The sequence below is a fragment of the Jaculus jaculus genome, chromosome 10 (assembly GCF_020740685.1).
Source record: "Jaculus jaculus isolate mJacJac1 chromosome 10, mJacJac1.mat.Y.cur, whole genome shotgun sequence".
In the NCBI taxonomy this organism is placed as follows: domain Eukaryota; kingdom Metazoa; phylum Chordata; class Mammalia; order Rodentia; family Dipodidae; genus Jaculus; species Jaculus jaculus.
In genome coordinates, this window is record NC_059111.1 from 82013848 (window position 1) to 82041304 (window position 27457).

Consider the following 27457-nt stretch of genomic DNA (forward strand, 5'->3'; position numbering starts at 1 on the left):
ATTACCTAGCCAGCAAACCCTAGGATTATTTCTGACTCTGCCTCCCCATGGTGAGACTACAGTTGCATACTACCCAGCTCAGCATTTTTTAGGAGTCTGAATGCAAATCCTCATGATTCAGGGTTTTCACTTTACCCAGTGAGCCTTCTCCCAAGCCCCATGTTTTATTAAAAGATTTTATAATGATACAAAAAATTGAGTTTAATTATGGTGTTTTCCAAGCTTTGTTTCCTTATCACCTGTCACTCCATTCTCTCTCCCCACTATAGCATGGCTTCCATTTTCATGTTTCAAGAACCCTTTTGCCAGTCCCACCTTTTTTCACCACCTCTTCCAGCCATCTTGTGTTCTCCTACCTATCATAACCTATACTAACTCTCTCATTCCCTGTTTACATACATAGAAACATTAATAGCTAAGAACATCATCGAGAGAGAACGTGTAATTTTCATCTCTCTGGGCATGAGTTACATCACTTAGTATACCCAGTCTCATAAACATAGTTTTTAGATAGTGAGTGCTAAGACCTCTTCAGTCCTCTGAAGCCATGACCATTAGCCATCAAAACAGGAAATAAAATATTCTTTTCTGGGGAAGCAAACCTGCCTATGAGACAAGACATAAATAAATTGCCATTGGAGAATTTCCAGTGACATGAGTCATCAAAGTCATTTTAAAAATAAAATAAAAACAAGTCAATATCAGACCTGCCCACATGGTCAGAGCCTCTAATTGGCTAAGCCCTCCACTTGTACTTGAAATCGCCCACAGAGGCTCATCAGACATCTGAGGCAAGCTTTGAACATGGCAGAAATAAGGCAAACAAACAAACAAACAAAAACTTGAGAAAAAAAATATATATTAACATAAAGCCCTCTCCTCCAGGTATGTGCTCCTCTATTGTTGGTTTAATCGGGATAATATAGCGAAGTACTACACAGTGTGGCCACAAACAACACAAATGAGTCTTATCTGGGTATTGGATGGTGGAAGTCTGATTCAAGTTGCCAGCAGGAATGTGCTCCCACTGGAGGTGCTCATGGAGAAAAACACCTCACTGCTCCTGGCTTATGGCACTTCCAAACAGTCCCTGTGCCACCACTCCAAATCCTGCCCCACCCAACTTTATGTGGCCTAGGCTGGGCTGGGTCTTCTCCTCTTCTGCAACTCATAAAAGTCACTCATGTTGGATTTAGAACTCTCAGATAATCCAGGACAATCTTCTTCTAAAATGCTGAACTTAGTTCCATCTGGCAAATGATGTCAGTAGTTAGTGGATACTGGTGTGTGCATGTGTGTACACTGAGCCAGCTGTAGCATCCTAACTCCTAGAAGCCACCAGTGTGATGCTTTATATAACAACGGAGACTTGAGATATATGCTTAAGTTAAGGATCTTGAGATTTTCCAGGACTGGCCATGTTATTTCAATATTATCACAAGGCTCTTCAAGAGCTGGTACCATAGGAATTGAGGAGATGGAGCAGTAGTTAAGGCTGCAAAGCTGAAGCACCCAGGTTTGATTCTCCAGGACCCACTTAGGCCAGATTCCCAAGGTGGTACACATATCTGGAGTTCATTTGCAGTGGCAAGAGACCCTGGCACACACACCCAGTCTCTCTCTCTTTCTCTCTTTCCCTTGCAAAACAATAAAATAAATAAATTATGACAGCCAATGCAAAAGTCAGAGTAATGTAGAGAAGAAACCACAAGCCAAAGAATGCAGGTGGTCTCTAGGAAGTGGAGAGGACAAAGAAATGGATTCTTTCCTAGATTCTGCAATGGAATCCAGCCTTGCTGATTCCTAGTAGACTTTTGACATTTAGAAGTGTAAGATGGTGAATATGTGTTATGTTAAACTATTAAAATAGTGAGAACTTCTTATGGAAACACTAAGAAGCTAAGACAAATAATGATAAAAGAAGGTAACAGCACTTCAAAAATGGAATGTTTCCTTTTTAAAAGACACATGCAGAGAACATAAAAAGAGCTCATAGAAGTCACACACATATGCATGTCCTTGCATATTCATATACATGTACACACACCTGTGTATTATCAGAAAAACAAAACTTAATACAAAGCAATAAAGACACAATTGAGAAATTATACAATAATTTGATGAGAAAATATATAAATTATATGAGAAATGGGACTGAACAATTATAAAACTTAGACAGGAAATTAATCCATTATTTTATAAAATAGGAATTTAAGGTAGGAGAAAGTAAATCAATAAAATAATTTGAAAATATTTTCCCACAAGGAAAACGTGAATTTTCCTGTTGAAATGGACTACTGCATGTCTAGAAAGACTGAAGAAATATATGTATATCTAGTCACGTCTTCATGAAGTTGTTCCAGAGATCACAGAGGAAGATAATATTCCAAAAGAAAACCAATCATAGGTAATGGGTTTGAAGTGAGAATACATTCAGGTATTGTAGTACTAACTTGAGGACAGGTAACAATGGAAAAAATCCTGAAAGTAAATTATTGCCTCCCCACAATTCAATACTTAGCCTGATAGAGAAAGACAAAGCTGTTTTGTGAATGGCAAATGCTCAAAAAATTTACCTCCCTTATACGTTCTCAGAACTATAAAGGAGACTGTGCTCTACTGCAATGGGAGAGTGAACCAAAGCTGAGAAGCACCCAAGATTCAGGAAAGGAGGTATCTACATGAAAGCAAGGGAAGAGGAGTCCTGAGATAAAGGCTAGCAGCTGGGCACGGAAGCAGCCAGCCCGGGCTGGAGTGAGTCAAGGAGCATCGGGAATGACGGTGTCCAAAAGAAGTTGATAGTGCTTCCGAATGATCTGAGGAGAGGATTAAGTTTGCACTTGTGATAAGAACACAGAAAGTGAGGGGATTCCAGAAGCTGGTGTGGGGGGTAGGAAGATGAGGGGTGTTAGAGTTACCTTTGCATCAATGCTTCAAAACACCTGACCCAAAGCAACTTCTGGTAGGAAATCCTTTATTGTGGCTTACAGTCCTGAGGGGAAGCTTCCTGACGGCAGGGAAAAGGTGGTAGAGCAGAGGCTGGACATCACGTCACAACAAGTGAAAATCAGCAGCATGAGCAGCAGAACTGGAGCAAAGGTGAGGGGCCTAGAACACCCCAAACCTGCCCCCAGCAGCACTCCTCCTCCAGCAAGACTCCACATCCCAAATTGCCTCCAGCTGGGAGCCATGAATTCAGAACATGTGTGTTCACAGGGTAAATCTGATTTAAACCAAAACAAGGGACTAGGAAATTTCAGTTTGACAGGAGGAATAAGGTTTCTGAGATATGCTGGGCAGAATATAAAATTTGTAGTTAGTGACAATTAATGTATTGGAAAATTGCTGGGAGTCAACTTCAACTGTTTTCAGCACCAATAATAAACAAATAAATAAACATAATGAGTATTTTGACACAATGAATGTTAATGAGCCTTAGTCATTTGACACAGATCAGATTGTCCCATAAATATATGTAATTAAAATATGTTTAAGCCGGGCGTGGTGGCGCACGCCTTTAATCCCAGCACTCGGGAGGCAGAGGTAGGAGGATTGCCATGAGTTCAAGGCCACCCTGAGATGACAGAGTTAATTCCAGGTCAGCCTGGACCAGAGTGAGACCCTACCTCGAAAAACCAAAAAAAAAAAAAAAAAAAAAAAAATGTTTATAAAACAATTACATAAGAAAACAGGGGAAATTCAAAGGAGCAAAAGAAAAATAATCATTAGTATGAGTAACTCTGTATTACGATCATGTAAAGGTTCTATATTGATCCAATCATAATTTTGAAATATTCATACTGATGAGAAGAATGATTAAAAATAAAATAATAAGCAAGTGTGAGCTGGGCTGAAGAGATAGCTTAATGGTTAAGGTGCTTGCCTGCAAAGCCTAAGGATCCAGGTTTGACTCTCCAGAACCCATGTAAGCCTGTGCATGTATCTGGAGTTCACTTGCAGTGGCTAGAGGCCCTATCCTTTTTTTGTCTCAAATAACTCAAATAAATAATTTTTTAGATGGCATTGTGTTTAATTAAGGGTGCTGGTGAAAGTTGATAATAATGGCTAAAACTTTTGAAAGTTGAAAGGTAACAAGTATAACAATTATGTTTTAAAAAGCCGGGTATGGTGGTGCACCCCTTTAATCCCAGCATTCCAGAGGTAAAGGTGGGAGGCAGAGGTGGGAAGATCGTTGTGAGTTTGAGGCCACCCTGAGACTACAGAGTGAATTCCAGGTCAGCCTGAGCTACAGTGAGACCTACCTCAAAAAATCAAAACAAACAACAACAACAACAAAAAGAATTATGTTTAACAAAGTGAATGAAAAATGCAAAGCATATGAGCTGAAGAAATTGAAAGCAGTTACTTCTGGGGAAGCGTAAATGAATGTAAATTGTCTTTCATATGCAACCTGAAGGACTGTTTGCCCCGTGTATGCAATTTTCTAAGCCATCAGAATTTTCACCAAGGATTGTTTTATTGAAGTTGTTTTGCCAATGTCAACTGATTTTCTATGACATCTCTTTGGTCAGAATAATAGAAGAGCTGCAGAGAGACTGTGGCTTGCAGAAGATCACTGCATAAAAGAAAGCCTGAAAGATAAACAAGGCAGGATGGGTTTCATCTTTCTACGTGCTTCTTCTGTTTTCTCCAGCTGTGAAATATATTTATGACTCGCGGCTCTTGTATTTGATCATTTCTGAATTCCAAGGAAGACACACCTTAAAGCAAGCAATTCCCAAAATAAGCTTCCATCACAAGTGTTATCAATAGCCTTAGATTATCCTGGAAAAAATTCAGTGTGCAGTCACAATTTGCTGTAATTATGTTTACTGGCCTGAAAATGTATGTAACCTATCAACAAAAATTATGACTATTAAATGAATCTAAGTATGTCTTTAGTATCTTTATGATCACCCTCACACATCAACACTTGATTTCCCCAATGTAACATAATTATTGTAAACCATCTGCTGAGTATGTTTTTGGATTCCTTCACTTGGTTTCCCAACTTTATATGGATTATCTATCCCATATGCAAACTACAAACAGAAAAGCTAAATAATGGGTTCTACAATTAAAATAGCAGAAGATGATATTATGTAGGACAGTTGTGATTTTCAGTGAAATCCTTCTCTCTGTGTCTCTTGGTTAACCCATGACATTGAAAATGGCTGATAATAAGAACATCAGTGGACAGTGCTTCAGGGGTCCTCCACTTCTGTCATGGACTTGTCCTTTCTCTGAGGACAGTCCACATATGGGTATCATAGATGCTGTCTGTCTTTGTCTTCTTTGAAGGTTCTTGGGGGGTGGGGTGATGTGGCATGTGTGGTAAATGCATGTGTATATGCCCATGGAGGGCCCGCTGCACTCAACTACCGCAGGAGCTCGCCTGTGGCGGCCTGAGCAGAATGCCAGGTGTCTGGCCCCATGGCTCTTCTGCCTGTCCCTATGTTGAGCCGGAGTCTCTTACTGATATGGAAAGTTGCTGTTTTTCACAAGCCCAGGTGATACCCTGGTCCTTGCCTCCTTTGCAGGACTGGTGTTTACAGGCCTGTGTGGCCACACCTGGGTATTTGTGTGGGTTCTGGACATTCAAATTCGGGTGGTCTCAGGTCCTTGTGATTGTACAGGAACTGTTCTTAGTCACTCTCCAACCCTCTGTGAAGATTCTTTACCTGCCTGGCAGGCTATATTGAGGGCCTGAAACACATTGCAAAACTGAGTAATCTCTTCTCTCTGCCCAAGGAAATAAAAAGCTCTTTGAAATTACTGTGCTCTCCTTTCTTCCTTCTATATAGAGGAATCTGCATCTTATTTTTCACCTCCTCAGCTTGGAAAGAACATGGCCAGTTAATTGGTTCTCATCCCCAGTTGGTCCCCCAAAGGAAATGACTCTCTCTTCCCTCTTCATAGATGTTAATGTCCACATGTAGAGCAAATTCCCTGCTTCCTGATGCCTCGTTCTAGTTTCTTTTAATTACAAGAGATGTTATTTGGTCAGAATTTTTGTTTTATAATTAACCCTTGACCTACAGGCTCTTCACCTGTGCCCAGGTACATACACTGAGTCAGCTTTGCTCTGTTGAGTCTTGCTCTTTTCAACGCAGGGTGTGAATAAGAAAGTTCTTGCTACAGAGTATAGCATCACTAGGAAGCTTTAGTCCTGATAAAGCTGAGGTTTGCTCAAACCAGTTTAGTTCCCCAAGTGCATGCTTTATTCATCAGAACCCTTAGGGCAAGTGGGTGGGGCCTGATTGGTAAGATTTCTGCAGCAAACCCCACCCTGCATTGCCAACAATTACTGTAATATTAAGATATGCTGAGGGCCAAATCAGTTCCTGAAGGGAAACTCCTTCCAGCGAAGCCGGTCTTAACTCAGTTAACCTATAAGGCAAATATTGGTTCCCTCCCCACAACAGCATTAAAAAGTGGCTCCACTGTATTTGTCTGGTGCTGGTTTCATGAGTGTGCCCTGGGGATTTCAGACAATACACTGGTGCTAAAGTAGCAACTGGAATCTTTTACTTAGTCAGCTGGACTCCAATTCTGTTCTGGCATTTGGCCCAGTATATCAAAACTGTGGTTTTGCAGCCCATTTTGGAAGCTGCTTCACTAAGCCATGTGACAATCCCAAAAGTTGGTCTGGCACCAAAAAGACTTCATGAGATTGTGAACTTGAGCACCCGAGAGTTGGCTGTGTTTGTATTGATGCTTCCCTTGCCGTAATTATTAACAGAAGGTGAGAGGGCTGCAGCTGGAACACACCTCGCACCTAGGATGCAGTTGTGTTCTGTCTCTGAGCCCTTGTAAATCCCCTGGCTCTGTGCACTTGCTCGCTCAAACAAAAGCTTTTGCTAGGGGAAAAGCTCCGGTAAGAATCTGAGTTATTGGCCTCACTCAACAAACTTACCTGGCAGGGGCACATCGCATGGCTACAATTTTGCCAGCAAGGTTTAAGAATCTGTTGATTTAGTGATTTTGCCATGAGCAGAGACCCAAGCTGTGAAGCATCCAGCCACAGCCATCTGTGGTCCCTGTGGAACTTGTGCATGCCACACGGCACATCTTAATGCAATGTGGTAGGTACAAGACATAGCTGGTTTCCAGTTGAAGAGTGGCAAATTAGTTCATTAAGTCAATGCTGACACTGCTCAATTAAATGCTTCACTGAGTCCATCATTCCCATGAGAGGTTCCTCGTTTGTTAAAACCACAACTACACAACTGTTATTAAATGCCCACTTTGCACTCAGCCTGTGGTAGGCAAAGGGGGACTGCAAAAGGTTTACCCAGTCTCCTTTATCTTGGAGACAAATTAATCTAATTGGTAATGGAAAATCCGAACACAGTGTACCATTATAAAAGTTTAAGGAAAAAAAAATTGAGTCAGGGACATAAAATGATATAGGCATTAACCAGAGGGTAATATAAATGTCTGCCTCCTAAAGCTGTATGTCTTAGAAATTTGGTAGGTGAATGTGGGTGAGTGGAAAGATGAGAAGGGAAAGTTCTAGTCTTGGCTGCAATGTTTCTCAAGAGATTGCAATACAAAAATGGAGGTATTTTATGGGAAAAGTAAAAAAGAAACTGGGCTGCAGAATGAATGCTATAGATAAATCCTGAATGAAAGATGTTAGACATCAAACCAGAGGTCTTCAAACTGATGTACAAGAACAAATAAAGATTTCTGTCAGGAGAATGAAACATGTGACTTACCTCTATGTAAAGATTGAAGCATGAGGAACAGCAGAAATGACTCACCAGATACAGCACTTCCCTTGCAAGCATGAGGACTAGAGTTCCAATGCCCAAGACCCATGGAAATGCTGGGTGGGGGTGAGGCCCACCTGTAGCCCCAGCACCCAGGAGGCTGCGACAGTGGATTTCCAGGGCAAATTGCATAGCCTAAGGGATAAGCTCTGGGTTCAATCAGAAGACATTGTCTCAGTAAATGATTCAGAGAAAACTTGAGACACTTGAATTCAACCTCTAACCCCCCCACACACACAGGTGTGTGCCCACACACAGGCAAACACACATACATACACACCACACATACACATATACTTGAATACTTATATGCATATAAATATAAAAGATTGAGACATGAGTTAACACCAGTGTCATTAGTTACTCAGCCATACCTACCAAATTCCATTTCAAGTTGCTCCACACCCATAATCAGAACAGTTCCAATGGCACAAATATGCACAATAACAACCTCACTCTGAAAGTGGTATTAATGCTAACTGATTTTTTGACTGACATTTGTTGGCTGAAAGACATTTATGACTCACAATATTGAGTATAATTACATAGACCAACAGTTAGAATAAGATAGACACAGTTGATTCTAAATGACTTTGCCCCTTGCAATATGTTTGTTCTACCTCAGTAAAACCTTCTAAGAAGACCAAGTTGCTTTATCCATTGTAGGTGGCCTATTTATCATTCCATCAATATTATTCTAAAAACGTAAATACCAGATTTTGGAAGCAATTTTCTTGATGACTTATAAAACTAATAGCATTTCATCCATTGGCAAGGTAATTTTGAAAAATTCAGAAATAAAAGATGGGAAGAAATATGCAAAGTTTCCACACCCTCTGTGCATTTCAGTCTTGTGAGTTTCACTCATCCCCACTTCTGGGTAACAGTGACACTCTTCCTTGCATGGACTTTGTTCCTTTGTTCCAGAATGATTCCATAGTGTCCACACATACTTCAATAGATGAGCCACAGATTTCATGATGAACTTTGAAAACATTGATTTATTTGCTTGCTTTTTATTTTGCTGAGGATTGAACCTAGGGCCTTGTGCATCCTAGGGAAACATCTTACCACTGAGCTATATAGCTCCAGATTTCAATTGTGGTTTTGCTTTTTTTTTTTTTCAAACAACTTGGCAGGAGATATTGATCAATAGATAAACCATTTTCTATCAGCATCTTTTGAGGCTTCTTCAACCCTGAATTACAAGAAAAATAAACAGAGACCCTACTTTGATAGTTGTGGAAGTTTAAAAGCACGGCACCATCCCTTTGAAGTTCCTGCTCCTCCTCAGGCGGTGTCCCCTCTGCTCCTCCTCCTGTCCTGGGCCTGCCATTTCCACAGGCTTTTCTGGCCACTGAAGGACAAGAGGGCACCAAGAATATAGTTCTCCACCCCCTCTGAGAGCCAGTGATCACAAGCCAGTGCTCTGTTCCATTCTCGCAGCATCCAGGTGGAAGTTAAAATAGAATGGATGGAGACCCAGTTATGCAAAAAGTCACCTCTGGTCTTCTGTTCTATCATGGGAGCTAAGGCCAGCTGGGCTGCTGTTGGTATCGGTTTCCAGTGCCTAAGTCTCTGTGATCTGCAGCAGAAATTCTTACAACAGGGCTCTTAGAAGTCTCGTTCTCTGATGGGCTGCCAGAGGCAGAGTCCAAGGCATATCTGTGTAGGGAGAACATTTTACTGAGTTTCCCAGGGACTGAGAGAAAACTACCAGAAGAAACAGTCTCCCTTAGTTTCTACAGCGAGTCATCTACAACTGTTTTGGGAGGGAGGTGGGATTTGCTGCCAGCTATCTATTCATCTGCTTTGGTTGCCTCAGCTGCTCAGAGATGATCACTATTACCAATTCTGCCCAACACAGCACCTTGGAGTGAAATGAATGTGCTTGAAATCTGGCTCTTCCCATCCTAACTGGAATAGCTCGCCTTCCTTCCTGATAGGAAAAAATGTTCAAGTGTATGCTTTCCTTTGAAATCAAGAAACTGTAGATACTTCAGTACCTTGTGCCATCTTGAAGAAGTTACATCGACAGCATTTAATCAAATTTAAGATAGCTAAGCTCAAATTGTTAGATGGGATAATCTTCATTATCATTCCTTTAATAATGGCATGGTTTTAAAAATATTCAAGGAAGGTTCCACATAGATCAATGCTTGTCCAGCATTTGTGAAAATTTCAGTTGGATCTTCAGTACTGTCCTCCTGCAAAGAACAGGTTTTAGACACCTGAAACTTAGAATGATTTTAGAGCACATTGAGCATTGCTTTATGCTATTCAAGTTAGTATTTTTTCATCTTCTGCATTATAAGTTCAAAAACATTAAATAAGCAAATTAATTCCTATATCTGTCAAAACATAAATAACATAATTTGAAATCTCTAGATGCATGTCTGTTTTGATTTAACCTATCTCTTTCCTTATTCTTCCATTATTAATAGAGAGCATTGACATTCTTAAGCAAGTGGAGAGGAGCTACTTGTAGTACTGGGTACCTATTAAATTATGGAAAAGGTTCTTATATTCCCACTACAAGTCACATAAAATATTTGTAAATCCTCAGCTGAGTGTGGTGGCACATACCTTTAATCCCAGCACTCAGGAGGTAGGGGTAGGAGGATCACTGTGAGTTCGGGCCACCCTGAAAATAGTGGATTCCAGGTCAGCATGGGCTAGAGTGAGACCCTATCTCAAAAAACCAAAAAGATTTTTTTCAATTCTTTTATTCTTCTAACAGAGCGTCTACATTTTACATGGCTTTTAAAGCCTCCCAATTCTGGGTTTTGTTTGTAATGTCAATTCAGTGACAATAGCTGTGAACACAAGCATAAGAAATCTTGGGACACAGATGAAGATTTGGACCCCAAGGCTTAGTGACCTGTGATTTGTTCAGAAACAAAGGAGATGGCTTTGAATAAGGTGAAGCAGGAACACGATGTGGTGGGCGGTATAGGAGCGCTGTTTCTAAGCCTACTAGCAGAGAGACCTTGAGTGAGTGTTCTATGTTCCCTATATAGAAAATTACCATCAGTTGTCAGAGGAGGTAGACTTTTGCAAGTGAAGCAGAGGGAACAGAGATACAAAGAAAGACACAGAAGAAACAAGAATCTGAAGCTGAGGGTACATAGAATGACTGGCAAAAACTTGGCACTCATATGTCTTCCAACTTCCTCAGCTGAGTTGACTAAAGGAAATATGTCCACTTTGCTCCAGATGTATGGACAGATTGACCCCTAGGGCCCTCGACCACATGGAGGAGATGCAGGCCCAGGCCTTGAAATTGTGTCTTGGATGTGACAATGTTTGACCCAGTGATTGGACTCTCAGAATAGTATTCTCTGGGGTCCCTCCAAAGTTTTCACAGTGTAGACAGCACTTGGAGGCCTTTTCCCCCTGGCCTCTAGGTCTGCATTATCTCCGTCTGTGTGTTCATAGCACACTGCTTCCACTGTACTGCCTCTGCTGAGTCACTTGTGTGTTTTGCCAAGTACACTATTAGCTCAGCATCCATGTGATTCGGTAGTATTCTTACTTTCTAACACAAAACAGAGTCTCAATATGTATGTTTGGATGGAAAACAATAAGCATTCTCCTTAAAACATTTACCACAACTGGTCCTCAAGATCAACTTCAGGAACTGATGTTTTCAATGTCTTCCCTTCAGCCCCAAGAGTGCACCCTCTCCAGTTCCTGTTCGCAGCCTTGCAAGTATCTGCTCAGGATGTTCCTCATCACTATAATCCACTCAATAAATGACTTTCAAAACAGGATCCCAATGGCAGGAAGACAGCATGAATATTCCATGGCCCCCTTGTGGAGGAACTCAAAGACTAAAGTGAGCTTGGATGAAGGCTCTGATTTTCAGAGAGGCCACTAACCATTAGCCAAAATATTTCTGGATCAGTAAGTATACCCTATCATCAACTTGACTCTCTACAAATTACAATGCGGCTTTAGGACCCGGCACATAGTGTTCGTGCAATAAATGTTTGCTGGATAAAGAAGTGAATGTGATGGGACTGGAGTTTCAGTGAGTTTTTATTGGCCTGGCCTGATACGAGGGATTAGAATCAGCAAATGCTATAAAGCCATCAGGTGAGTCCAATTCAGGACACCCACTGAGATGGTACATCCACCCGGTGCGTTAGTTAACATTCCAGAAGTCCTTCAAGAGAGCAGGTTGTGCCTAAGTGGGTGAGGTGGGGCTTCCTGATACAACAGCTAAGCCTATTCCAGGCACTCCGGGAGATCAAACCCTGGTTATCAGCCGCCAAGCATTTCCTGCTTCTAAAGTACCCTAGGCCAAAGATAAACTGCCAATACCATTTGCCAAGAAGATACATGACCGATAGTCCCTATTTTTCTTTAGATTTGTCTGCAGGCTAGCTTGTACGCTTGCAGCAAAGGATCTTGTCTTTACCAATCTCCACAGAACCAGGAACACACTTGGTATCTAACAGAGATACTTCTTGATGTCACCGGTGTTTTCAACGTGTGGTCAGCACTGTGCATGGTCTTCATGGCCGTCCATGCGGGTCTGAAGAGAAGGGTAAGGAAGCAACCCTCTTCAGTTCCAGAGCTTCCCAGAGAGCTCGCATTCACTTCCCTGCCTTCCTTTGTGCCTAGGATGGATAGTAATCTCAGCGGCTGGTGGGGGTGTGGGGGCGGGAGGAGAGGCGAGGAAAAAAGGAAATCACCGAGTACAACTGAGCTAGGGTAGATCCGATGCTAAGCTGAAATCTTCCCTTTTGATGACAATAACTGCCTATCGAAAATAAGCCAAGCACGTTTTCCGCAATCGTGTAGTCTCCTCATCTGGGAGACCCCAAACTGGAGGTCAGGGGAGGTAGAAGGTTATCTTGTTTGGTACCTACTCTAACTCAAAAAGATAATTCCCCTGGGAGATGAAAAAACAAAACAAAACAAAAGGAAAAAAAAAAAAAACAGGAAAGAAAGAAGGGAAGCAGTTTTTTCCAGGCACTCCACTACGTAATCCAGATGCTTCTGAAAGGGTGGAACTCAATTATCTCTCATCAAAGCCCCGTTTCACTGTGGGACGTCAAGACAGGAGCGGGGCTATCACTCCATTACTCTTCCCTTTTTGAATCACTTGGCGACCTGTTCTAATGAAGGTGAGGAGGAAAGGCCATGACACCCCAGGGCCTGGTCAGGCTGTTGAGGCGCGGCCCCCCTTGGCTCCCCGCAAAGCCTGATGTCAGCCAATGAGAACCGGATGTTTCAGGATGATGAGATGCTGGTCTGTGGCTGAGCCAATCAGGCTCCGGGCGCGGTCAGGGGGGAGGAGATGCGAAGAGCAGCCGGGGGCGATGGAGGCGCAGAGACAGGAACAGAAGTTTCTCACCTTGGAAAGCGAGGGACGCTCGCGCATCCCCTGCGCATCCACTCCGCTCAGGAGCGCCCCGAGCTACTTCTGCCACCTGGAGCGCGGGGGCGCCTGCTGGAAGCCCCTATCCTTGCTGGCCTCCTTTTTCATGTATGCCTGGAGAAAGAGGGCGAGGAGGAGCAACTGGGTGCTAGGGAACTAACTTCCAGCCCGGCAGGTCTCTGTAGAGGGAGGGCAGAAGAGGAGTGGCCGGGGCTAGGGGAATCCATGCGGGGGCCATGGGCCGAGCGGCGCTCCTGGCACTGCCCCGCTTGTGCGCGCTGTGGGCAGCCCTGCTCTCGCTGTTCCCCTGCGGAGCCCAAGGCAACTGGATGTGAGTATGGGCAATGCCCAGGCACACGGCGTTAGGTGGCTCCGGGCCAGAGAAGTTTCAATTGAGGCAGGGGGAGAAAGGAGGGCGGAGACCCTAGGATGGCTGACAGCATCTGGAACTGGGGAGGAAGAGGAGGAGGTGGGCAGGGGAGCGGCTTAGGAAGCAGGGTGGCCGTGTCTTACAGGTGGTTGGGCATTGCCTCCTTCGGGGTTCCGGAGAAGCTGGGCTGCGCCAACTTGCCACTAAACAGCCGCCAGAAGGAGCTGTGTAAGAGGAAACCGTACCTGCTGCCCAGCATCCGCGAGGGCGCCCGGCTGGGCATTCAGGAGTGCAGAAGCCAGTTCAGACACGAGAGATGGAACTGCATGACCGTCACGGCCACGGCCACCGCCGCCCCGCTGGGCACTGGCCCCCTCTTTGGTTACGAGCTAAACAGCGGTGAGTCCCCTGCACCCTTGGCTTTGGTCGGGCGCAGAAGTTGGCAACTTTTCTGGCATTTTTTTTTTTTTCAATAGAATCAACAGTAGTTCTAGCTCTCGAAATCTTCAGAGCTCCCGTGGGGAAATTGGAGCGACCCCAGACTCCCTACACACACACACACACACACACACACACAAACACACACACACACACACACACACACACACACACCGGGGTGCAGGTGCGGTCCAGCAGGAGGAGAGGGACTCCCCTAGGGCCAGAATGAGCGAAGTCGGAGAGGCGACTGCCCCTCCAGAGGTGGAGACAAACTCTGACTCCCCCACGCCGCCGCCGACCCCGCGGACCCCGTGGAGCCCCCCTACCTGCAGGAGCAGCTGGAGAAACATGAGGTCTGCAGCCGGGAATGCCGCCGCGCATCTGCTTTGACTTAACCCGCTCCTGCGCCCCGAGCCCCTGACAAGGGGCTCTTGCTCTACTAACGCCTGGGCACCGGGTTTGTGACCCAAGGGTGTCATGAAAGGGACTGTCCCTCAGTTACCCAGTGTGTGGCTGACTGCAGAGGCCCCTCCTGATTTTTTTTTTTTTTCCTTCTATCTTTTGGTCTCACCCCAGGAGCGGGAAGGTGCAGTAAAACCTAAGTTCTCCTTGCATGTGCTAGGACAGCTCCTGGGTACTAGCAGAGTCCAAGAAGCGTAGGCCCAGGGCGTTGAAAGAAGCATTGTCTTTTTTGTTGTTGTTTTTTATGTTCATTTCCGTTCTCCCTGCACCTTTGACCCTGCCCCACTCAGTCCCCACAGCTCGCTTCCCCTAAGCCCGCACATCCTTCTGAGGGAGCCCTGACCCCAGAGGAAAACAAGACAGGAAAAAGTAAGAAAGAGGAAAAACATGTGGCCCTGACAGTTCCTGAAGTGCCGAAGCATTCGCTCTTGGATAGGTTTATTGGACAACCTGCGTGAAACTTTCTATTCCAACCTAAACATGGGGAAAGAAAAAAAAAAGTTCCTGCTGGGTTCCTTCTAGTTCATTTTATGTCTGTCTTCATGGAAGCTTAGTATTCAAAGATTTTTTTTACTCAAAAGCCGCTTCAGGAGTGCTAAATACAACCATTTCAATATGGGATATTTGTCCATAAAACTCACAATTTTGAGAGAGAAATTTTAGTTTTCATTTTCATTACTTCTAAGGCTGCTAAAGAGAATTAGCTGTAGTATGTAAGATGATAACTGTTTCATATAAATAGTCATTGTCATTTTAAAATATTTACAGTATCTTTCTTTATACAAAGTTTGTCTTACAGAAGCAAATGAACACGTATCTACTAATAGTCTTAGATTGCTTAATTTTAATTTGCACTTAATATGTTCTATTTGTTCAAACAAAAAAAATCACACCAATTTTTGGAGATTGTGCTTGGTGAGCTCATCACACTTTTAAATGATAAGATATCAGTTTGCTTTTCAATGTATTTACAGTAGCCATGCAAAGAATTTTGAATTTAGTGTGTAGTAATGAATAATTACGATGCACACTATTTTTTTTTAATAAGCATGAATTTTTTTGTTTTTTTGAGGTTGGCTCTTGCTTTAGCTCAGGCTGACCTGGAATTCATATATAGTTTCAAACTCATGGTGATCCTCCTACCTCTGCCTCCCGAGTGCTGGGATTAAAGGCGTGCACCACCATGCCTGACTAATAAGCGTGAATTTAAAGATATAAATACGCTTGATGCTATTATGCTATATGACAGTCTCCTAAGGTGGCATCATGGAAAACAGTGGTTTTTAAAATGCCACAACAACAGAAAATATTCCTTTCAGAATCTGTATTCATTAGTTCATAATTTGTAAGCACTTGAAAAGTTATCTCTCTGGAAAGACAGTAAGTAGGTTTCATTTTGGATAAACAGAAGGTGACACGGCCCTGTCATGTATAAAATCATGGTGGGGTTGTTCCTTCCTTTTCTAGGCACCAAGGAGACAGCATTTATTTACGCCGTGATGGCAGCGGGCCTGGTGCACTCTGTGACCAGGTCGTGCAGTGCAGGCAACATGACAGAGTGCTCCTGCGACACCACCTTGCAGAATGGGGGCTCAGCAAGTGAAGGCTGGCACTGGGGGGGCTGCTCTGATGATGTCCAGTATGGCATGTGGTTCAGCAGAAAGTTCCTGCATTCCCCCATCAGAAACACCACCGCAAAAGAAAGCAGAGCGCTGCAAGCCATGAACCTGCACAACAACGAAGCTGGACGGCAGGTATGTGGGAGACAACTACAGTGTCATAGGTTAATAACGCTGGAATCATGCTTCTGGGTGACCCGTACGAAGGATGTAAGAAATAAACACTGGTAATGTAAGAAGTATAGGCATACACGCGTATGTGTGTGCATGTGCATTGCTTCGTGAGTATGTGCTGACCACACTGCTTAGGTTAGGCAATACCTGAGATGAGAATCGATTCTTGTAATAGAGTGTATTAGTGTGCGTGCTCTTGATACCTCTGAAGGACCAATGGTGAACTAATACGCATGCATATTCCTGTTGTGTTTTTAACTGCATCCCCTTAAGTTGTTATGGGCACCGACAGAATAGGATGTATGCTACACCTTTCTAGTAGGACTGAATCAGATGTGATTGCCCCCAATTGGAAGTTTGATTATATTTTTATAAAATCGACTTATTACTAGGCTATGTCTACTAAGCATACTGTCAGTTTTGTCTATGTTTTCTCTAGCAAAATTCCTTAGAGCATATACAACCAATATATTTTTGTAAAGCAACATTTTTTACAGGAAAGAATAACTTGTTATAAAGCAATTTCAGTTCATTTTAAAAAATCATAAAAGACAAAGAAAAAAAAGTAAAAGTAAAAAGTAAAGAAGCCATAGCCGCATAGATATATTCATACATAAATATGTGAATTCTGAGTTTTACGTTGTTTTCTTAAAAGGAAGTATATGTATAGTTTAAGTTTTATAAGTTGGCAATACTGGGTATAGATACAATAAAGTTTTAGTTTCTATAACATAGTTGAATTGGTTGGCAATCCATAGTGAACTTTCCTAAAAGGTTGTAACTTTTTATGAATATCTATTTTCTACCTCATATTAAACTTTTCACAACAGACATATCAGTATATATTGCTTATTATTGTAAATTTCCAATAACTTGAAAAGGTCCCAGGGCAATCATTGCAATCTGCCACATTCTTCTGGAGTAAATTAAAACAAGTTGCAGCATCTCTAAGGAATATTTAAAATATATGTTGTATTTGTTTTACATTTTTTGGCAAGTGAATAATAGTATTCATTCAGAAGAGCTAGAAGTTCGAGCCAGTTTTCTTTATTTAACTGCCCTAGTTTAAAATACACAAAACAGAAAACTTGGTAAATATATCATCATAACTCTTCAGGCTCATGCTTAAATGTCCAATTCAATTTGAATATTCAAATTAGAAAAATAGAAAGCAACAAAATCAATAAATAGTTATATGTGCTTTCATTATTTTAGTTTAGAAATTTTAAGTTATTCTTTTCTCACTAACAAAAATCTTACCTAGCTGTTCAGTTGTGCCTATCCTAAGGTTTTTTATTGAAAAAAATGTGATAGTGCTTCAGTTTAAGTATGATCAAATAAAGGAATATTTATTATTTCTAACAAATGATTATGAAAGAGGCTAAGTAAAATGAATATGTTTTCTTAAACTCTAGACTTAAACTCTAGAAAAACATAGAGATATATCAAATCAATATTTTAAAAAGCAAAACAATTTAAATGAATATTATCTTCATCATATAAGTTAAATCATTCCTTAAACAGTTTGGTAGTGATTTTAAAAATGTAACTGGAAAACCAAAACTTGGACACTCCAAGTATGATTCATTCTTTTGAATAAAGTTGCCTCCTAACCTACAAAGCCCAGAAAACCATTGTGAAATGTGTTGTTATTAGTTACACTAGACAGACATGCAGTTTTATTTCTTTTCATGTGTTTTCAAATTAGGTCATCATATTGGTCCCTGTCTTTGCTAATAATGATTTTACCCTGTTAATTATATTCTGATACAACAATTTAGCATATATTTTACTCTGCTATCTGCACTGAAATTTTAACTTTATGCTTGAAGAACTATGGTGAGATATTTACTTAGTTTTCTGGGATTTTAATATTTTAAACTAATAATGGATGAAAACAAAATAATTCTCATACTATATCAATTTTTTTTTCTATTTTTTTCTGTATAGGTAGAAAACAATTTAACCTATCCATTTATACACATTTTGTGCAAATTTCAAAGTTCTTCCTGTTGATTTTTTTCCATATTGTTCTAGATGGAATCTTAGATTATTTAAAAACATTTACCCGGTTATTTTGAGGGAGCTACATTAGTGTTTTTGTTGGTCATCTCTCACAAGGTATTATAATTTAAAATATTTTTGTAATTTTTCTTTTCACTTTAAATAAAACCTTATAAAAACTAAAATGAGATTTCTCCAACACGGAAGAACAATTTGCTAAATTTTCAGAATTGGCAATTAGGATTTTAATATGTTAGGCACATTTGTCTGAGTAAAATTCAAGGTCTGCATTCAATTGAGTTGATTTTTCTAGTTTCAAAATCCCAAAGTGAAAATGTAGGAAAACGTTCAGAGAAATGTGGGTACTGGCGCTTAGTAGCACTGTGAGCAGGATAGATGATTCTCTAACCGCTGACCTGAAATACTCTGATTCCCACTTGGTTTCTGACACCATTCCTAAAGTTATGACTCCAAGAATAATGTTGCTGGATGATGATTGGCTAAGAGAATGACATGATGTCTTCCAGGGGGAGAACTTCTGGGAATAATGTGACTTGGAATATTTATGGGTATTTCTTTTGGTGTGCTTAAAATATTTCCATTCTTACCATGTCCACCTCATAAACTTTTAAGTTTCCCTACCCCATAATTTGTTTTATGATTAGGAACTCAACAAAGTGGGAAGGGCAGATCCCAAATTTTCATTGACCTGTTTTAAAAATATTTATAAGGAGTTGGACAACACAACTGTAGTTTGTTTTTCAGCAGGTTCAAATATATTTTTGAGCAGAATGGGTCAGAGGAATATGAACCCAACAGACACACATCCAATCTTCTGCCACAGTTTTCATAACTTAAACAGATCCTCTGATAGTTGACATAATGAAATATTAGTTATGAAATGTTCCAGAACAATTTTCTGGCTATTCCTGGTAAAGTTTGGATAAAGTAATGCACTGGAAAACAATCTCCACCCACTGCATTACCTCCGAGTCAAAATTGTGAGACCAATCAGTCCTTAAGCCACTTTTTAAGCAGTTTTCTATTTTCATATTAAGTACCACTGCTACAGACATCTTTCCTATTTTACTTCATTAAAAATTTATCAAATCAAGATGTATATGAGGAAATAAACAGATTAAATGTCACTCTTTTGATTTCTCTCCCATAGTTTTAAAATATTCTGCCAAAATGTGCACATCTGTTTGCAATAGTTAACAAAACATTCCTCTGTTAATATCGTTATAAACCTTAACAACTCAACTATAGGAGAGAAAGGAATTTTCACCTAACCACACACAACTCATTCAGTTGCTATTCTCTTCCTGTAACCAGAAAATGATGGAGCCCTCACTGCAGTACAGACTGACTAGTTAGAGTTAATTAAGAACCCTAGCAGAACAGAGTCAGAAATACACTCTTTCTTTTAGTATTCAAATGATTTCCTTAAATTCATTTGTATTTTTCACTTGCATGTTTTCTGTTTTACTAAACTTATCTTGATGCACAGGAAAATTTTATCATACATCACCAATTTACATAAGACACATGTCTTAACCACATTGTTAAATACATACAACTAACTATGTGTTCTTTAGCTGTTATTATGTGAAAAGCATTTCTTTTTACAAAACTAAATCAAGTACAATAATTTATTAAAATGGGCTGTAGAAAACTAAATTCTGTAAAATTAATCTGTCTTTGCATATGTACATGTGCATACACAAACATGTATGTGTGTGTGAATCCATCTTTAAACTGAGTTTCACAAGATTTTCTCAGTGGTGATTATATTGCTTTATTTTAATTCTGATGGCTATCCTTCAATATTACTGGGTTAAAATCATTCAAATTACATGAAAAACTATTTGGATATTTTCTTTGAAGTTTACTTATACATGTAGATTCTACATCAAAAGTCACATATAAGACAAAATACATTGTTTTCTCCTACTTTTATCAGGATCTTTTGTGATAAAAGGTAATGGTATAAAAACTTTAAAACATCATCACTGGAAAATTATAAACTCCAGTTATTTTAAAAAGGGCTTTTTTTTTTTCTAGAGTAAGAAAATCCTTCAAAATCTGAATACAAATCAGTAGGTGATAAAATTGAATTTGAACTTTTTTAATCCTTCCATCCATAAAGAAATGTGTCACTTTTGTGGATTCACGCTGTTTTGGACAGGTTTATGAGGAAGGAGTCACAAGAGAGTCCAGCTGGCACAAGGTCTTCTGTACCATTGAACGTCCTGCAGTGATCTTTTTTTATGAAAGTCAATTTTGTTACTTGCTCCCTATGTGGTCAGCAACAAGGAAGGAGTTAAAACTACTTGCATGAGCAGGATAGATTATTCAGCAAGCATTTGATGAGTATCTACTGTGTCCTTAAGACTTTGAAACTCAACAGCCCCCAGGTCCAAACTGGTTAATGAAAGGAAAAGTTGTATCTTGAGTCATGAAGTCATGATTTTGACGAAAGGGCAGCTTTAAATCACAAGTGATGATTATAAGCAATGTTGGCACAGTTTTAAACATAAACATATATTCTTGGATTTGGAGCTTTTGTGGACAAATTGTTTTATTACCTAGCATGGGGTTTGTTTTTTCCCCTCATATCTTCTAGGAGCTTAAGTTCTAAAGAAAGGTGGCAGATTGCATTAATTTAAACATTTATTTGCCTGCAGACTTCCTAAAGAATTGAGGGCTTTGTGAAAAGCAAACATCATAAATTAAATCAAATTATTTTGTATCTTTCCAAACTTTATAAATCGTTCCTGTATCTATAAGGGAGGGGGTTTTTCCTGTGCTGTTAAGAAATAGATATGGTTAGTATTTTCTAAGTTTTATGAATTCTAAAAAGCCTATTATTATATTCTAGAGGAGACAGAATTTAAAGTCTATTACGCTGACTGTTTTAAATGCTACCAAGCAGTATCAAACATTATGCACATCAGTGTCATATGTCCTCATTTGAGGCTGCAAGTAAAAAAAAAAAATGTTTTAAATATTCTGTGCTGATAGGTTGCTCAGAAAACTTTGTTAACTTGTTAGAAACAAATTATTCTGTAGACTAACCCATATTGAATTAAGAAGTAAAATGGCAATATGAGACTCTAATCATTTTGTAGTTTTGATAAGAATTGAAGATAGAATTTAATCTGAAGTTTTTCCTTTCTTTCATGAGATTATGTCCATAATTTTCAAATCATTGAAAGGATAGATTCATTTTTCACTTTGCCCAGCACACTGACAAAATATCAACTCTATAGCTAGTCCTAACAATTTATTAATCTGCTCTGCCATCATCTGGGGACTGAAGGAAGCGATGTTGGAATGCAAGAGGTTATAGCCCTAAACTTGAAATCTCTATATTGTTTTTGTATTGTCAAGCTTATTGAAAACAAACAAACAAATCTTAACTTTTGCTCCAACTTCTTTAAGAAAGGAGCATTTACACTATACGACGTACCCGGCAGTGAACTACTGCAGGTATGTGAGCTCATCTTGTTTCTTAGTCTATAGTAACTGAATCTGACACTTACTAATGAAAATTGTGTAAACATTGCCATCTTTTTCTTCTTTTTTTAAAAGTCGGGTTCTTACTCTGTAGCTCAAGCTGACCTAAAACTATATAATCCAGACTGCCTTCAAACTCACAGCAATTCAGCTGCCTCAGCCTCTGAAGTATAGGGATTATACACACATTAATATCTTTTTAATTTTTTTTCTAATAAGATGATACTGCTAATTCCTCAAGGATAGGGATGTATGTTCAACTAATTTTCCAGAAAAGGGGAAGAACTCCCTGGCAGCAACCATACTCCAAAGCCCCTTCTCCTTTTGACTAATCTCACCCTATCTGTGACCAGAGAATAGAATTACTTTTCCTCTCCCTATACCCCTATCAGTATAACTGACTTTTATAGCTATTCCAAACCCAGGCTTTCTGAATGGAATCAACTGGTGTCATCACTGGGCACCAGTAAGATTATGTGAGCAGTTCACTCACTCCAGCCACATCAATCCAATCTCAAGGGCTAAGCACCAGTGACTTGGAAAGTTCTGCAGATGTTTGTTGTACAATGTGATTTGAGGGCAACTTCTCTATGATTGCTTCTCAGATTTTGACATGCATAAGAACTACCTGGGAATCTTGTGGAAAATGTAGCTTCTGATCATGTAGGTCTGGCTTGGGGCCTGAGTAGACTTACCAAGGAGGCTGGAGCTGCTGGTCCATGAACTGTACTTGAGTAACAAGGTACTGGATAATATTAGGAGCATACAGCCACGCACAAGCATCCTTCTCCACCCCAAATTGAGTGGGATATTAGAACTAAGAGTAATTTCCTGATGGTATCTTAGATTCTATCGAATAAGTAGTTACAGTATCTTGGATTTCTACTAATTAAAAATAAAACTTGAAAAGGTTCTTTCTGAAGGCTCTGGGCATTTGAACAACATAAGGGAGAAAAAAAAAAATGAACCCTAAGCAACTTTTAAAGATCTTTTATATTTGGGCTTAGCAGTTAAGGTGTTTGCCTGCAAAGCCAAAGGGCCTGGGTTCTATTCCCTAGGATGCATTTAAACCAGATGCACAAGGTGGTGCATACATTTGGAGTTCATTTGAAGTGGCCGAAGGCCCTGGCCTGACCAGCTCCCCTCCCTATCTCTGTCTCTCCCTCTCTCAAATAAATGAATGAAGAAATAATAACAATATTAAAGAAAATATCTTTTATGTTCAAAAAATCATTTATATAGAGGTGAGAACAGACCCAAAGAGTTAAGTGGCTGAGTTAACTGTGTTTCCATTGTTGAATAAAACATGAGTGACATTTGAACACAATCGCTGTTGGTTGCAGGCTGTCGCCAAGTTAATGTCTGTGGACTGTCGCTGCCATGGAGTTTCTGGCTCCTGTGCTGTAAAAACATGCTGGAAAACCATGTCTTCTTTTGACAAGATTGGCCATTTTTTAAAGGATAAATACGAAAACAGTATCCAGATATCAGACAAAACCAAGAGGAAAATGCGCCGAAGAGAAAAAGATCAGAGGAAGACGCCCATCCACGATGATGACTTGCTCTATGTTCATAAGTCTCCCAACTACTGTGTGCCAGATAAGAAACTTGGCATTCCAGGGACACAAGGCAGAGAGTGCAACCGCACATCAGGAGGAGCAGATGGCTGCAACCTCCTTTGCTGTGGCCGAGGCTACAACACTCATGTGGTCAGGCACGTGGAGAGATGCGAGTGTAAGTTTATCTGGTGCTGCTACGTCCGCTGCAGGAGGTGTGAAAGCATGACCGATGTCCACACTTGTAAGTAACTTCTCTCTCTAGCCTTGAGAGAGACTGCTCTGCAGCACCCTATTCCTGTCACAAGCTGGAGAGCACCTGCCACTGTGCAGGGCTGGGGGGATCACCCTCGGAAAAGGAGTCCCCAGATCCTTCCGTCTCCCAGATATTTCTTCTTCCTGACTGACATTCTGTCACACAGAATGACCATGCAGATTGCTTGGGATCCTAAAGTTGGAAAGGTTTGCAGTCATCTTTGGATGGTTTGGGTAATATGTAATGACAACCAGTGATAATGAATCTGTTCCCTAACCAAGAAGGGACAAGAAAGGACCCTTATCCTTGAGACATGATCCATACTCCAGATAAAATCCTTGACTATGGGAATGAATCATGGAGGATGAACAGTCATCATTTTGAAAGACATCTCTTATAGGAGCAAGGGCCAGTAAACATGAATCACATTTGTTTTCTCAGTATTTTAATAGAATGGATTACACAGTGTATTTGCACATTGACAGAAGATGCCGTGAATTTATTCTTAGTGTGGGTGCTTGCTTCCCCCCATGTACATCAAGATGAGCAACCCAAAAGAAACTTTAATAACAGATACAATATTTTTAGAGTGCTTTTCAGAGCTGTTTAGTACCAAAGAGAATCAAAATGTACACCATGAAACAAGAATAAGATTTTAAGTGACTTTATCCAAGAGAAATTATCTATAAAAGCCTTCATAAAGTTTATGCCAGTCCTCAATTTCTGGATTTATCCTCATACTATAGACCAGAATGCAATGTTAAAATCTTAGCTCTGAGGTGCCGGGGTGGGATCCTAAAAACAGGTGAGAAGAGTGGAAGTAAAAAGATAAAGGACCCTCTAAATATGTAAAGACAGTATTTTGTATAATATTTTGCTTTAAAATGTCTTATATTTTGTAAATATAGTATTTAAGTTATATGGCACACATTAAAACAAGACATTTATTGCCAAATCCTAAGAGTTAAGGTAATAAGATTATCTCAAAAATAAGAATACCCTTTGTTTCTTTTCCTACAAATAACTCTTTTTTTTTAACCATTGAAAAAGTAATTGAGCAATTTGTTATACAGATGTGTATTTCTTGACAAAAATGACAGTTTTATATGCTACAGATTAAAATATATTGTAAACTATTGAGGACTGTGTTATTTCAGTAGCCAGAGTAACTGAATTCTTTTCCCACTAGCCTATTGTTACTTTAATAAGTTATATAGTAAAAGTCTTGCCTAGGAAAAAGAATCTATATCAGAGTTATGATTGATGTGTGAATTTTCCATGCTGGGCATTTACTACACTGTGTGCAATGCTACGGCTTCGTGTGAAATGTGAGTGGTCCTCTTGTTTTTGAACTCATGCGTGTACTCATCAGCTCCCACAAGGGTCCTGGTGGAAAGCCACAGTGTTGTATTTAAAGTGGTATTTTAATGCCAATGCTTCGGTTTTAGTGCATTGTTTAATATTTTAGTCTTACATAGAAAATATAGTCTTTATAAGTTCAGAGAGAACAAAGAAAGAAGATTCTTTTTCTTATTAACAAGATAAGCATTTTCCCAAGAGCTCATTCCATTTCCATTCAATTTTATTTACAAACATCAAGCAATAATTGATGAAAAATACAGTCATGGAAAATATATCAGTTCTGGTATTAAAATCCAGACTGAACATTTAACCATGAACTTTAAAGTTTAAAAAAGTTATTATTTACTAAATGAGAGACTTGGAAATAGCAAATGAACAAACATAGTGCTTATTTAAAAGAGTGGTTTTCGGCAGGGAATGACGGTGCATGCCTGTAGCCCCAGCAGTAGTGGGGGCTGAGGTTGGAGGGTTTGAGGCCAACCTGGGCTACAGAGTGAATGCCAGGTCAGCCTTGGCTAGAGCGAGACCCTGTCCCTAAAGACACATACACAGCCAAGAGTAGTTTTCCATTCTTTGGTATTCAGACTAGAGTTAACATGAAGGATAAAATAAAACACTCGTGCCCTTTTTGCAAAGCAAATTCATATTTTTGCTTGTGTGGGGGTGGCATAATATGGGGTGTGTATTTCTGTGGCATGTATGGTGTATGCACGTGTAAGTGTACTCACCTGTGGCAAGGTGCACTAGCCTGTGGTGGTCAGAGGGGAATGTCAGGCGTCCAGCATCATCGTTCCCACGAGCTCCAGCAATTCTTATATCTCTGCTCCTATAGGACCAAGGTGACATTTGCATGTGACCATGCCCAGCTGTTTATGTGGGTCCTGGGGATGGACCTTGAACAGTCTCTCAGACATCCTCAAGCCCTCATGCTTGCACAGGAAGAGCTCTTAACTGTTGAGCCACCTCTCCAGTTCAAGTAAATCCATTTTGTCTGCATTGAAATATGTACTGTTTTAAAAAGACTATATCGTCCATTGACAACCAATTCTGTTAATTAATTCTGTAACTTTTCATCCAGGCAATCTTCAGTTCAGAAACATCTGACTACTGTCAGCAACTGCTTTAGAAAATCAGTGATTTGATCCAGAATGTGGAGCAAGGCTCCTCCCACACCCAAGTCAAATTTGGGTTCTTCCTTTCCTTATTCCTGTTTGCCACCTGGCAACTGTCCTTGAGTTCTACACCTATCTCCCTATGTGACAGACTGGCATTGGCCCACTTATTTCCCTCTTTTTCACTGTAGAGGTAGCATCATGGTTAGTCCTAGGACACAAAGATTCCTAGGTAGTCTTGGCTCATTGCCTGTATGAAGAGCTTTTGCTGTTGCAAGATACAGAAAGTCTAACGCAGGCTGATTAAATATTTAGGGAAATGCATTGACTCAGTCACTGATCGATTCAAAATCTAAGTGGATCATGAGAGGCTTGATAAGTGAGTGCACACCATGTTTCTTGGGCTTGGGGGGAGGGGCCTCCATCACTTCAGGCTGACTTCTGGCACTCTCAATGCAGGGCTATAAAACATGTTCTGCCCCTCAAATCATTGCACCAGTTCCTGTCAGATCCATCTCTGTCTTATTTAACAACATGGCTACCACACTTCCAAGTATCACTTCCTTAGCAAAGGCAGAAGTTCTTTCCTTGTTCCTACAAAACAGCCAGGTTGGGAGGAGGCATTTCCCTTTCCTGGAAGATCCAGAAGAGATCTTCTGCATCTATATGTCACTGACTGGTTCAACTTGCTGAGCTCTGGGCCAATCGATGAGCGGGAATCAGGGGTGAGCAATAGGTATAATGATCTGTCTTCTTGCCTGGCACTGGATTTCACTGCAATTAACTACACAGCTGCGAATAGGAAAGGGTTTATCTGTAAAGGAAAACCAGGGTGTTGTTACCCGGAAAGAGTACCTGAATGCCTCCCATCAGGACAATGGAGGCCCCAATTCTAGTGATTTCTTCAAAGGACAGTGTCTGTCATCACACTGAACTCATAGTCAGACAAAGCAAGTTAAAAGCACTGTGGATTAAGTATGTTGGTACAAAGTACCTTGTTTCTTTAAATCCCTTTTGTCATGTTACAAGGGGAACACCTAATACATGGGTATTCAATTTACAATTCAACTTTTTTTCCTAGTTCAGAACTACCTAGTAGAGACAATATTCATCCTAAAATACAATTAAGAAAAATTAATGGTTCTGTCCGTAAACACTGGTACTAAAAGCTTTCTTCTGGTAGCAGTACTCCACAGAACCTGTTCATTCTTACACATGTAAACAATTAAAGCATTTCTCTGCTCCTGATTTGGATAGCTGAGGGCTAGACCAGCAAGGATATTTTCATTATGCTTATTTGGAGACTGTGACTTGATTTTTTTTCAGGTTTGGAATCATGTGATAGTCACAATAAATATTTTTGCAACACACATTTTCTGACTGTGCTGTCAGTACTGAAATGCTCTTTAGTTTTTCTTTGT

At 40.4% G+C, this 27457-nt stretch overlaps 1 protein-coding gene across 1 annotated transcript; it reads left to right on the forward strand.

Moving 5' to 3' along the window:
- The first annotated feature begins 13170 nt into the window (after nt 1-13170).
- Wnt16 (Wnt family member 16) lies at nt 13171-24557 on the forward strand. The gene is made up of 4 exons (XM_004658584.2): nt 13171-13495; nt 13680-13933; nt 15902-16188; nt 23094-24557. Exons 1-4 carry the CDS (start codon nt 13401-13403, stop codon nt 23556-23558), a joined length of 1101 nt encoding a protein of 366 aa, XP_004658641.1. The 5' UTR covers nt 13171-13400; the 3' UTR covers nt 23559-24557.
- The last annotated feature ends 2900 nt before the right edge of the window (nt 24558-27457 follow it).